General features: G+C 37.7%; 1 protein-coding gene across 1 annotated transcript in view; it reads left to right on the plus strand.

Annotated features, from left to right (window-relative positions):
• Window positions 1–14,080, plus strand: part of LOC104132761 (pleckstrin homology domain interacting protein) — a 116,653-nt gene that overhangs the window by 53,620 nt on the left and 48,953 nt on the right. Inside the window, exons 13-17 of the mRNA XM_035901497.1 lie at window positions 3,620–3,748; window positions 8,655–8,880; window positions 11,917–12,054; window positions 13,144–13,327; window positions 14,023–14,080. Coding sequence (XP_035757390.1) covers window positions 3,620–3,748; window positions 8,655–8,880; window positions 11,917–12,054; window positions 13,144–13,327; window positions 14,023–14,080 — 735 coding nt within the window. The remainder of the gene's footprint in view (window positions 1–3,619; window positions 3,749–8,654; window positions 8,881–11,916; window positions 12,055–13,143; window positions 13,328–14,022) is intronic.

Here is a 14,080-nt window from a genome sequence, read left to right on the forward strand (position 1 = left end):
TATTTTGGGATTATAGTTTTCTTTTTGTTGTTGCATTACATGTGATGCATTCCAATGAATACACAGTGATCATTCTCCCTGTGTTTCCAACTAATTGCATCAGTCTCTTAATGTGAAGGATGGGAGAGAACGTTACCTACCTCAGGCTAGTAGAGGCTTAGTTTACCGACTGGTTAAACAGTGCTGATGACTTGCATTGGAAAGCATGATAGAAATGCATAACGTTACTGTGTGTAGACTGAGTTCTATTATTTTTTCCGGCAGTTAAGTGTGTGAGTTAGTTCTAATCTTACTAGGTTCATTTTGTACTGTTGGCTTTTAATTGCTTCAGTTGATATAATTTGTGCTGTATCCCAAATCTGTTCTCAGGGGATGATTTCCTAACGTTTCATCCACGGGCTCTTACTTTTTCCATAGTCACTAACAGAAAGGCCTGGCTTGAGGCACCTCACTGATAACATCCTTTTAGCTCTGCATGTCATTCCAAATCCAGTAACTGTTACCCTTTCCTTAACAAGTTTACCTACTCTGTATTTTTCCTACTAAGCACAATCTGTTCCATTTGAACTAAGTTTTCAGTGCCATATTATGGCTGTGAAATCTAGCTAGATTGAATGAATTATACTTTTGGTATAGTTATTTTACTGAAGTCTGCTAATTTTGTCTGGTACTCTTTACTTTTGATTAATTTTCATGCCACTTGATTTTTTTTTTTTCTTCTTCCGCATCTTTTACTTTTCTTAAAAAGTAAGTTTTAAGACTTTCATACTATCTATTGATAACAGCTCAGAAAGGCTTATTATTGAGGCGGTACTACTCTGTTTTCATAGAACAAATTATGGATCTAAGACATGTTACTTTGTGTACTAGTTTCACAACTCTCTTCTCCCTGGTTTGGGGGAGAACAATGAGCTGTCTTCAAAACTGATAGGAAAAGAATAACTTCGCTTTTTCATTCTCTTATTTCATCAACTTTCCTCCTTCGTGATGTACCATGTCCACAGTGAAAATGCAGGCAAACAGCTTAATTCTTGGGGTTGAGACTAAAAGTAATCTTAATTTAGTCCTCATTGTATAGCATCACCGGTTCTTCCCTGTTTGTGGCTGAAGAATCCTTGCTACTTGCTTTGCTACCAGCAGTATGTTAACACATTCACTCTTGGCAACCCTTTTTTGGGACAGCTCTTAACTGACCAGTGCTGTTTCCTGTTCTTGTGGGTGGTCTCTTCCCTTCACCTTTGACATCCTTTCATTCATCAGGGAAAGGTTCCAAACCAAATAAAGAATTTATCATCTTTGGGATATGGTCTTCACGTACTTCTTGCGTCTTTGATTTAAAAGGGATGGAGTGCAGAAAGCAGCTTCCTTCTTGCTCAAGTCCCATATCTCACTTGCTGAAGTTACAGCTTCACTGATGTACTGCAGCTTTCCCTTCTGCAACTTAACATTTAGTTTCTGTTCCAAATGACCAAATCTTCTGTGTTAGGTTTATTACTGAAGAAATTGCATTGTTAAGTGTCATTTATTAATCCCAAAATATTTTTAAAATAATTCTACTGGGTAGCACACTCTGACAGGCTTTGCCCTTTATAATTTGTAGTAGTAATTATATCTTGGAAGCTTATCCACAACAGTAATTTTTGTTCTTATAATATTAAGGATCTTTATTTCCAAGTAATTGTACATCAGACTTGAGGGGTTGTACTAAAAGGTCTTACTGCTGTCCTTTCCAAAAGCACTTTTTAAACAGGATTCTGGCCACATTTAGAGTAAAACTATTTTTGCTGTACTAATCACTGAATAGTAGATAACTATTATTTTGCTTTACGTAAGAAGGGAATGTCTTCCAACCAACACTCTTAATTCCCAGGTGTTTCTTGAAAATGATCCATCTAAACCATTTCTTACTGGGAAGGATTTAAAAAACCCCATCATCTTAATAGCCTGATTTTTTTTTTTCCTTCTATTTCTTATTTTTCCCCTCACCATGGTTAGCAAATAGTTCTTCCCACAACATGCCTTGTTTTCCATGTAAAGCAAAAATCTTCAAATCTTAGGCTCTAGGAGAACCCTGATACTCTATTTCTGAAGGACTTGGATGTTAGGAACCTTAATACTTTCATACTTCATTTGTTGGAGGAAGGGAAAGGGAACAGAAATCTCTGTGTAAGTACTCCTTTTCCAGGTTTTTACTATACATCTGCACAGCTTATTCTTGGGCTGAAGTTCCTTCCCTTTTCCACCTGCTTCCCCAAACTGTTTCCCTTTAGTATGGTGAGCTTTCTACATACAAAAAGCAGCACAAAGTCGTAACCTTGCCCTTGGTTGTTGGATCTTGTTTAGATTAAATTAATTCTGCATTCTTAGCTGTTGTGATGTTAGTGTCAGTCGCTTGAAACTCTGTGTTTATTTTCCATCCCTTTCTATAGGATACTTCTGTTAAGAATTCATTTCTTCTGGAATAATGGGCAAAATAGAAGTAAAGCTTGCATTGGTTTATCTTCCTCTTTTGCTAATCCAGAAACTCATTTGACTTTTAAGGAAAGTACCTGTAGTAAGAAAGACCTTTATCAAACACCTGAAAGGACTGGTAATAGGTGTAGCAGCCTCTGCCATTGGGGGGGTGCGCAGGGGTGTGGGCGTGGATGTGTTGTAAGACCATGGGCAAAAGATTTAGACTTCTTGCCTTTGTCTCAGCCTGCAAGGTAGTGAGAGCAGTACCTACCTCAGAGATTTCTCAAGGATTGGTTCATTAACTTTTTAAATTAATGCTGATGGCCTCTGGAAGGTGCTACAGAAGTGCATAGTGTTACTGCCTGCAGGCTGAATATCATTGTTTTTTCTGTCTCTTTAAAGAAAATGCAAAAGTGCTTTGCTGGGGAGAATAGAAAGGGGCTTTCTGAAGAGGTGCTGAAGACATGAAAATTCAGAGTGGTGATTGGTCACCTCTGCTTGATTGACAGGTTGCAGGGAAAAACAAAAACCCATTTGTTCTGGCTTAATGGAACTGGAAAACAGAAAATGAGTATCAGGTAAAAATTCCTTTTTTAAAATCTTTGCAGTTCTCCTTTAAAAAGTGGAGTTTTTACACAAATCTACACCTCCCCCACTCCAGTAAATTAGGAGTAGGAATTGCAGAAACAGGCAGTTGCTAAGTTGTGTAATGTGGGTTGTCTATGTCAGTGCGTTTTCTAGCAGGCAGGTGTTCTGAAACACCGCAGCAGCCAATGCTAGTGGGCTAGCTTAGCAAAAAGGCAGAGGATCGAAAGGGTGTAGTGACTAAGCCCTGAACTGGACCCAGCTCTCTGGTTAGGCTCATTAGCAGGACGTTCAAGGGGAAGCTTTTATTTTCACTTCCTATACTGTGCCTGCTTTGTGGATAAAGTCTGTCAGTTTCTACTACTATCAATTTGGCATCTTTCATGAGCATTATTACAAAATTCACTGAAAAGTGAATAGCTAAAAAGTAAACTATGTTTTAAAGTAACTTCCATCTAGCAGTATATTGTCTTACAGATTTTATAATAAATTTCAACATCAGCACCACAGTTTTGAGAATCGTAATTGAAAATTATTTATTTCTGGTAACTTAATTATTTTGTATGTTGATGTATTTCAGATTGAAGGACAAGGACATGGTGCGGTTTTTGACTGCAAGTGCTCTCCTGATGGACAGCATTTTGCATGTACTGATTCTCACGGTCACCTTCTGATTTTTGGCTTTGGTTCCAGTAGCAAATACGACAAGGTACAGTGCAAGATGACAATCAAAATGTTTGTCTGTGTTGAATGCATTTGTGCAAACTTTCCTGCAGAGCTTCATTTCAAGAGAGTGTATCTTAACACAGTTTTGAGCCATTAATATGGGGTGTTTCAGATTTCTGTTGTTGATATTAAGCTTTATTTCACTGTCTTTTTTTTTTTTTTTTTTTTAAACTATGGAAACATGCTATTAAGCTACTGTTTACAGGGGGAGTTAAAAATAATTTTAAAAAAACAAATAACCCAGTCACTGTCTACTCTCTAAAGTGACAAGGTTATACGTGTGTACTAATGGATCCACGTGGATAACATGAATAAACTGCAGTGGAATTGATAATAGTTAAACATTTTGCTTTAAATATTTTTCTGGTTCCTAACTAAGAACAGAAAAAGGGGCAGAGGATGTAATAGACTGATTTCCTGCTATCTGTATTTAAACATTGCATAGCCTGGGAGACAATTACCTACAATAAATGTACTATATGTTCTAGTGCTACAATTTTATGTCTGCTGCTGAAGTTCTGCTGTCATGGATGCCTTGGTGCTTACACAGCAATGTTTCACTGTTACTGTGTAATTAAAATATTACATCTTTATTCTAATGTCATAGTCTACATTGTGTATTCTAAGTGTGGGTGTCTTGCCACAGACCCTCATGACTGTAAAGATATGAAGGGGGTGGGGGGGTGTGTTTTTTGTTGGTTTTTGTTTTTTGTTTTGTTTTTTTTTTTTTTTCTTCTCTGGGGATGAACTCGCCTTATGTATGGAGTGCCCACAAGGCCATAATTCTTCTTTTACCACCCAGGGAAGAGGTGAGGTGTGTCTATTCTCCCTCTTTCTAAGACTTAAGGAGACATATCTGCTCCAGGATTTTAATCTTTGCTTCTAGTAGCTGATACTTGAAGGTTGTTGGTGAAGCGCTGGCTTCTGGGTCTTGCCTCCTGCTTTGGATCTTTGGACTCAGGCTGGCCTTGAAAGCATTTTGGCAAACAGCAACACAGTGGGGCCTGAAGGAGGGAAGTCAAAAGGAACTTTAATCTTTGTCTTGTAGGCCATTGCATTTCTTTCTGTAGTCTTCCAGCTCTTATTTTGATGTTAGATTTGCATATTAGGGATTTTTTTTTTCCTTGTCTCTCAACTATAATTTGAAGTACTCAGTACTTGGCTGCTGTTGCTATCCCTCAGCTATTACTAGCTATGCATTTCCCCTTCCATTCCAAAGAAAACAAATGAGCAGAGATACCGCAAGCAAGGAAAACCAGGATTATCAGATCATTTTCAAGGTCTTTGCCTTTCAGAGTTCTTACTCTTCCAAACTTTAAAGCCTGTTGTAATAGGAACATTTTTCTCACGATGTCTGTGGATTGTTCCAAGTTTGTTTTTCTTTCCAGTCATTTTGGAAGTGTATAGTCTTCTGCTACTCAGAAATGTTGGAAATGAAATCTCAACCGAGAGCCCTTTTGTCTTTCCTGTGATGGACCGGGACTTTCCTTTATACTGCCATTAGAGAATTTACCTTATGAGGGTTAGACCTGTTTGAAGAGTGAAAACAGTTACTTTTCACTTCTTGAATTGTACGGACCCTTTGTTCTCTTGGGGTTTTTGCTGCAGCCTTTGAGAAAAGATTATGTTTAAAATTTTTCAGTTCTGGGGTGATTGAAAATGATCCTCTCCAGCTGTTACTGTGGCAGTGGTAATTGTGGCATTCTTGACCATAGAAGAAATGGGAGCAAATAAGAATTACGTTTTTTACCTCTTTAATCTTCAGTCTTCAGCTCTCAGAAAACTCAACTTGAAAGTTTCCAATCTCTTCTCTGGTTCCATCTCCTCTTTCATTTTTGTCTGATCTGCTTTATGGAAAAATGCAACTACAGATAGGTATGTGCTGGAGATAAGGTGTTCTTTTTTTCTGTCCTCCCACCCTCAGATACTTGGGGGGTTTTCAGACCTTTTCTGAGAATATGCTCTGGTGGGACCTGTGTTTTTTTGGCTTTAAAGTGGTTTCCATCTGTCTTGAGGAATGATATTTACAGAAGAAAGGAGTGTGTAAGTAACCTGTCCTGTATTCCTGCATTTGCAAGTTGTGCTCAGGACAATGACTACATCTGAGACAGTGTTAGCACTTCTGAGAGAGCAAGCTCTTAGCTTTCTACATGTATGGTTTTTTTCATTTTATGTTTAGATAGTGTCTGTTGTTTCCTAGTTGACTGGAACCACTGTCTAGGCTTTTTTTTTCTCTCCCCAGTGTGATCTTGGCCATTATGAAGGCAATGGGGTGGTTTGGGGTTGTTTTTCTTTTTTTTTCTTTTTTGATGATGATCAGTTTTTGGACTAAGCCTTGGGCGGGGAAGGGAATATGTTTGCTGCTTGTTTGGGGCTCCTTTGTAATTTGACCCAATTAAGGGAACCTTGAGCAAATCTCAGCTGAGATTTCTCAGTGTGTGAAGATCATCAGAGATGAGCTGAGCTCACTGTCAACAGGGCATGTGCACTTCAGAAGTTCTTGGGTAGGTGGAAACTTGTCCAGGAATGCTTGACTGTCCTAAAGCATAAGGTACCTTTCTGTTCATCTTAGATTAGACTACATCTCTGAGCTTTCTAAGGCTTTAGTTCCTACAGACTTCCCAAACCACAGTTCTTTGTTGCAAGTTGACAGCTCACGTGTGGTGGATTGGTGCAGTAGTGGGGAAAATATCTTTGCATTTGTGCAGGTGTGCCTGTTTCGAGAAACTGAGTGTAGTTCCTGAAGGAGAGTATTTGTAGAGCTCAGACCTTGTGGAAAGCTTTCACACTGAAATGCAAGCTGCATTTGTGAAGTCATACGTACAGAGGACTCTTATGTTGCAGTGGTGGTGTAGTATCTTCTTTTTGTCATGAATTAATACTTTTAGCTGGTTGTCTGCTGAATGTAGCCATTTAAGACTCTCTAAAACATCTAATTATTTTGATTTTTCTCAGGATTTGGAGTAGCCTGAGGATAAGATCTCTCTGCCATACTTGATTGCAGTACAGAGTACACAGAAGGGTAATCACAAAGAAGTCTCTCGTGATTTTGCACCACAGACTATTCTGGTAGAGGTCACTGAATCTAAGGAGGGATTTTCAGATCTTCCCTTTGCTTACAAAACCTGGGATGCAGACAACACAGCACATGAAAACTCACAGTCTCTATGATCATGCCATTGGAATCTCTTCTTTCTCAGTGCAGGAAGTACTTAATAGGAAGATTTACACTAGGTGAAAGTACTGGATATGCTACTATTATGATTCTAGAAGTTGTAAGTCTTCCTAGAGGACCTGTATCTTTATCATATTGAGCTACTTGAGCTGAAGGAACAAAGTTGTTAAGCAGGCCTTGTTTCTTTCAATCAGATACATGAAAGTACTTGGGTCTTTCTCATTCAGCCTCTGTTAACAGAGAATCTGGCAACAAGACTTCATCCAGTCAGGGGTGCTTCTTCAGTGGGATGTCACCTTGCCACTTTGTAAGGGTAACCTTTGAATCCCTGAATTAAATTCTTTGCCATTGCATCTTTCCATGCATCTTGCCAATTTTCTTTCTGTTGTTACTTTTCTGATTTTTTTTTTGTGGGGTCCAGATCCCATGATTCCTATGAAAAATTACTTTTTTTTTTTTTTTTTTTTTTTTTTTTTTTATCTTCCTCATGTGGATGCATGTAGACACTTTCTGATGTTGTAATTGACAGATGTTGTTCATCGTCTTTCCTTCCTGGTCTTCTCAGATCCCAGACAGGAGAACTTTGTCATTGAGAGACCAGATCTCTGATGCTGTAACTTCTATCTTAACTGTTTTCTACCTAACAACTTACTGGAAACTATGTTACAGATTGGTCACATTAGAGCACGCTCTTCAGAAACCAGAGTATATTCTACATCAACTCAGGCATTCCGCTATCTGTGCTCAAATACCTGTCTTTGACACCTAAGACAAGGCTTTTTGGAGATCTCTATGCCTTGAGTCAGTTGTTTAATTGTTTTTATGCTGCACTGGAAATCTAATTTGCATGAATGATGATTTTATCATTTTATTTTTACTTGTTCCAAGTTAAACTGAGTACATGAGCTGCCAAGGGGTTTGCTTGTCAGTAGGTAGCATTGGGATGTGTAGTATACACGTCAGCTTGTCTTGTGTTCTCTTTCTCTTCTCTTTGCGGTTTAGTATCTTTCTGATTGCACGATATTGAGATGCATGTGCTAGCCTTTTTACATACTATTTGGACAAAAGAATTCCTCAGTCTTGAGTGTCTGTGGAAAGTCATCTAGAATACATTATGAGCAGGTGGACTGAAATAAAACAGAAAACTTTGAACGTGAAGAATTCAACTTTAGATCAGTTTTATCTACTGGAACTTTTTTCGCATATCTGGCATTATAGTAAGAATATATGTTTGGCTGCTGGTGTTAAAATATTTGGCAATGACATGATACAATAAATATTTTCTTATTCCTCTTCTTCCTACACAGTAGCTCATAAATCTGTGACACAGATTCCATTATCAGAATATATTTTCATACATTCAGAGTATAGAAGAAAATTTATAACCTATTTAATACGTCTGTGCTGTGTTCTGTCAAATGTCTTCAAGTATTTAAATATTGTCCCATTCCCCTGTTCTTTAAATGCTCCCCACCCTCAAACATATGGATTATTCTCCTTGCACTATAGTATAGAAAAGGAGTTCTGGGAAAAAAAAATAATCATGGAGTCATTAGATTTTCCCCTTTAAACAGAGATAAACAGTTCAGCTTATAGTCTTGTTTTTGCAAAAGTGACCGTGAGTAACGCTGTTAAAAATACTTTCAGCAGTTATCTTCTGTATGTTTTTTTAATAGGTTCTTTAAAAAAAATCACAAAATGACTTTGTTTACAGATAGCAGATCAGATGTTCTTTCATAGTGATTATCGGCCCCTTATCCGTGATGCCAACAACTTTGTCCTGGACGAACAGACACAGCAGGCTCCACACCTTATGCCTCCCCCATTTTTGGTTGATGTGGATGGCAACCCTCATCCTGCAAGGTATCAAAGGCTAGTTCCTGGTCGTGAGAACTGCAGGGAGGAACAGCTTATTCCTCAGATGGGAGTGACATCTTCAGGTATGGAAAATTTCACTTCAGTACACAGTAGCCTATCTAGTTACCTCTAGGTGTTCTACACTTTCCCTTTCACTTCATCCTTTTTCTTCGTTTCTGAGCATAGTAGTTTACGTAGTGTGGAAGAATTGAAATGTCCTTGGCACTGATTGATTGTGACAATTCAATTTACGGTATTGTCATCGATCAAGTCAGAACTAGTTGATGCTATAATGCTAGTTAGCTTGGAGTTCGTTTCGGTGCATGATGCTGAGTGAGCTTTCAGTTGATCTCTTTGGGGTAGGATTTCCTACTTCAGAAAACCTAGGAAATAGACTAATCTTCCACTGATCCGTTGGAACAGGTAACACCTACAAGAAGAAAAAAAGAGAGGATACCTGAAACATGCAAAATCCTCCTCTTTAAATAAAAGCAGTCGTTCAACTTAAGCTTTGATGGTTTTGTTAGAAAACTGAAGACTTGATGACGATACAAATCTAGGAAGTTCCTTGGGAGTTGTGTTCTCTGTGCACACAACAAGGGAGGAACCTGCAAATTTTGGGCTAGTGGCTGGCTGTTGGGAACTTCTTAAATGTGGTCCACATGGGTGGGGATGTAAAAACGATGCCTACTCGTTACGTGTCAGTTCAATGTTAGTATGAATAAGCAACAGTGACTACTGAAAGTAGATTTAAATGTTTTCCAAGATAGGCATTGTTAAGTATTTGGCTATTCTAGAAAATACGGGAAAACTTGACTGTGCCTGTAAATAATGGCATATATGTACACCATACTTAAGCCTGTGGTGTGTCAGACATTCCAGGAAGGTTAATTGACAGAGTTGTTACCAAAAGATCTCTTTATCCTCATTTGTAGACCTGAGGATTACAAGCCACTGAATACTTTAATAATAATTTTTAAGCATCATTTCCATATTTCCTCCAAAATTATAGGAAGAAATGCTACCTGAGAAGCAACTGTAAGAAGGAAAAAATCCTTTCTGGTGAATATATGCCGTATTATTATATATACTGTTATAACAGTAACAACAAAGTAAAAACGCATCCTTCCTTGGATGCGTTCTTAGCTACTGGCTTTGAAGCTGAATTTGATTTCTGAGGAAGGATGCATTTTTACTTTGTTGTTACTGTTATAACATGGATCCATGACATCCTGAAATTCTCCAAATTTCAAAATGTCCTGGGCACATTCTCCAATATAATATCTTGAAACAAGTCAGACTCTGCACACAGATTCAACAATATTAAATTGTGACTGCATGACACATGAATGCCTATAGGAAGATGATGTCCATAGCATTTTGTTTAATACCAGGAAGCCATCAATCAGGCTGACAGAGAGCCAGAGATATTTTGGAGAGACAGAGGCATTTTTCTACCTCTTTACAGTTTAGCAACAATATATGCAGTCTTAGGCAGAGCTAAACTGTGTTCATGTATTTCATATGTTCCTTTCCACTAAAGAAGCTTCATTTCTTTCTGTAACTTTGAGGGAGATCCATCAAATCCCACAACAGAGCACTGACAAATTTATTTCTTGTCAAGTTTTCTATAGGGGCTTTTAAGAGTAGGGGGAATTCAGATAGTCATGCTTGATTTACTGTTTAGATATATATGAAGCTCCTTTAAACCAGATATTTTGAAAAAATCAAATATATACCAGTGTCTTCATTATTTCATTTAAAAAAAAAAAAATCTTGCTGTTACTTGTGAAGGCAAAATCTCACATGCTAGATACATAAAAAACATTCATTTTGTTTAGGTAGCAGTTTCCTTATTTAAGATCATTCTTGGGTTATTAGTAGTATTTCCCATTGTTTCATGTCTGCTCATGAGATCACCAAATAAATCTGACTGTCTCGCTACATGAGTCAGAACACATCCAGCTGTGGTTATACCAGAGCTCATTCCATGATTCCAAGCTTCTGCTGCTTTAGGGAAGTTGTCTTCAACTAGAATAACCTTGAAACCCTGAGAGCACTATCTTAAATATTTACGTTCTTTCTGCATACCATCATCTATTAAGAGATGTGGCTGCTTCTGTCTAGCCACATAATCAAAGCTCTTCATTTCCTAGCACCATTACTGTAATATCTTGTACTTGATCTTGCAAAGTGAAGTTTATACTATAGCTCTTTGGAATCATGCTGGAAAAACATATTCTGTAGCTTGTTTCTTTGAACGTTGTCATCCCTCATTATGAAGTTTTGCAAGTTCTGCTTCTCTTGACGAGGGCTTCCTACCGCTCCACCATCTAACTATTCTGTGGGGAGGTATCTGACTTCCTTTTCAAATCAGTACTGTAACCCTTGCCTTTTTCTCCATACATCTCTAGTTTTTTTGTGTCCATTGTGAGTATGAAAAGAGGTTTTGTGTTGTTTATGCTTACATGCTGTATTTCTTGCTTGCTGTACAGAAACAGTATTATCGCCTTGTAATCATTTCTGTGAGAACTATTTCCTGTCTTTTATTCAAGAGACCTACCCAAAAGGAGGTTTCCTGGCTGTTCTACATACCGAAGAAAATTAGCATTACTTAACCTGTGTCATCATTATGCCTATTTGGAGCTCAGTCAAGCATTTATACTGCTTGCTGTTCTCCAGCGTAGATAATTCTTTTCTAATTCAGTTAGACCTTCTTGATGTAGTTCTTTCATTTAAGTTTATACTAAAGTGCTTTATAATGCATTTGGGGCAGGCTAAGCACGCATTTGAACAATTTGCATTGACTAAGCTGACAAACAACAGTTGTATTAAGCTTCTGTAACTTGCTGGCACTTGATCAAATTTCAAGTTTTATTAGGAGTGGCGTGTGATTGTCTTGACCCTGCTCCATAAAATATTATGCTCTCAATAGTAAGAAAAAAGTTGTCCACTTTAAAAAACGGCTGTTACAAAAGTACGCATTAGCCCATACTTATGCATGTGATTATGTACAGTACTTGTAAGTTTCAAAGCTAAAACTTAGATGAGCTGTTTATATCATTTGGTTCTTCAAATCAACATTTGTATGTTGTTCTGTTGTATGTTTTACTTCACAGGCCTGAATCAAGTTCTTAGTCAACAAGCAAATCAAGAAGTTAGTCCATTGGATAGCATGATTCAAAGACTTCAGCAAGAGCAGGACCAGAGACGTTCTGGGGAGGCAGGAACCAGTAGTACCAGCCGGATAAGCAGAGGTAGATTACTGGGGGACGGCTCTTGTGGCTTTTCTATAGAAACAGCTGAGAGCTGAAAAACATAAATCACATTACTGTGCATGATTTGTGCATTTTGTTGAACCACTAGAAAGGAGGTATGGAGTGACAGAAAATAACAACAGCTTTCCCATCTTTTTTTTTTTTTTTTACCCTTCTGCAAAATCAAAGGATTCATAATAGTAAAACTTATCTTTATTAAAGTTACTGTCTGCTCACTTGGGAACTTGCAGCTACGGCGTTCCCTTAGAAGTAACTACTCTACTGTTTAATCTGGAATTCGGCATCTACCTGATTGAAATCTGAATTGTCTCAAATAGGAAATAGGAGGGAGAAGAGAGGAAGGAACTGCTTGTTTCCCAGTACAGCTGTTCCATGTTTCAGTGCCTTGCACTAGATTACGTGGTTATTTTCAACACTTAAAAAATCATGGTTGGCAATCCTCCCGCATAAGCAAGAATACCTTGTGTGTGGAATGATGTGGAAAAATGTTGAAATTTTGTTACAGTGTAGGTATTTGAAAGATCTTGCATGTATGTGTGGTGGTTTGGGGCCGGGGGGGGAGGTTGACCATTTCGGTTTCTTGTCTGCAAATTTTACAGCTTGGATTCCTAATAATTTCCAGTGTTGTGGTTTCATTGTTTTTGAAGGTAGAAGACTGTTCAAGGAATACACTGATTCATTGAGATAGCTCAATGTTTTATGATACAGATATAGAGTGCAGCAGCAATAGTCAGCCTTGCGTAAATGTTTTCAAGAGTATTTTTAAAGAAAAGCAAACCAATGAAACACTTGCTTTACTTAAGATTGTAGATTCATCTGCTCCTTTTCAGTGTGAATTTCTAAACAGGATACTGCTGCCCCGTAGCTGTTTAAGTGTGTGTGTTATGGTGATTATAGAAGTTGCTGAAATAGTTCTATATTCAGTTAATATTTCCTTTCTTTTGAAGTAATCAATTAAGTGAAATTCTTTTTTTCCTTTCATTTTGAGGTGTTTTTTTTTTTTTTTTTTCTTTTTAAATGCTTCCCTTTTTCAGATCAGGGTACAACTATCACTTTTTGACTTTTTAGGATCTGTAAGTTCTACCTCAGAAGTACATTCACCACCAAATATAGGATTAAGACGTAGTGGACAAATTGAAGGTGTGCGTCAGATGCATAGCAATGCACCAAGAAGTGAAATAGCCACTGAGCGCGACCTTGTGGCTTGGAGTCGAAGGGTTGTAGTGCCTGAACTGTCTTCTGGTGTGGCCAGGTAAACAGGCCAAGTTTGCGGTGAATTTTAGTTTGGTGAACTTAATTAAATTGAACGGTTTTGGAGTTCATATTGTCATAGAACTATTTGTGTAGTATTTATCTGTTCTGTGGTCTCCTGTTTCTTATAAAATCAGTTTCCGTTTGAAATCAGTTGTTTGCATATCACTTGAAAAATCTTGGAATTAATAGAAATATTGTAAATAAAAATTGACCATTTAACAAACGATGGAGTAATTTTAACCTCTATATGCAATGGGATCTAGCTGCCTCAATGTTTTCTGACTTGCAGCGTAAGATTACAGTATGTTTTAACTGCATCTCTTTCTGCCATTATACGGCATTTTACGGCTGGGGCACTGACCTAATCCATTAGGTGTATGAAGTGGATTTTGATTTCCAAACTGGTGATTTCTTTTGTTTAGTAATTAACTCTTGTGATGAACACTTACATCAGTAAGTCAAAAAAACCCTACTGGCCATGATCAAACATAAATTGCTCTCGCTTTTTGAAATAAGATTGAAATCTTACTTTGTTCAGAAAGGGTAATTTTGAACTAGCGTTCTGACTGCAAAGAAAAGAGCTACTGTTCAAAGTGTGTTACAGATGTTGAACATTTATTCCTTGCTTTGCAATATATCCTCTCAGTTGCAGTATTTTGCTTTAAAGTTAACATCTCCATTTTCTTTTTTCAGTAGGCAGGAAGAATGGAGAACAGCAAAGGGAGAAGAAGAAGTAAGAGTGTATCGATCG

This window comes from Egretta garzetta, unplaced genomic scaffold, assembly GCF_000687185.1.
Source record: "Egretta garzetta isolate BGI_Z169 unplaced genomic scaffold, ASM68718v1 scaffold9, whole genome shotgun sequence".
In the NCBI taxonomy this organism is placed as follows: domain Eukaryota; kingdom Metazoa; phylum Chordata; class Aves; order Pelecaniformes; family Ardeidae; genus Egretta; species Egretta garzetta.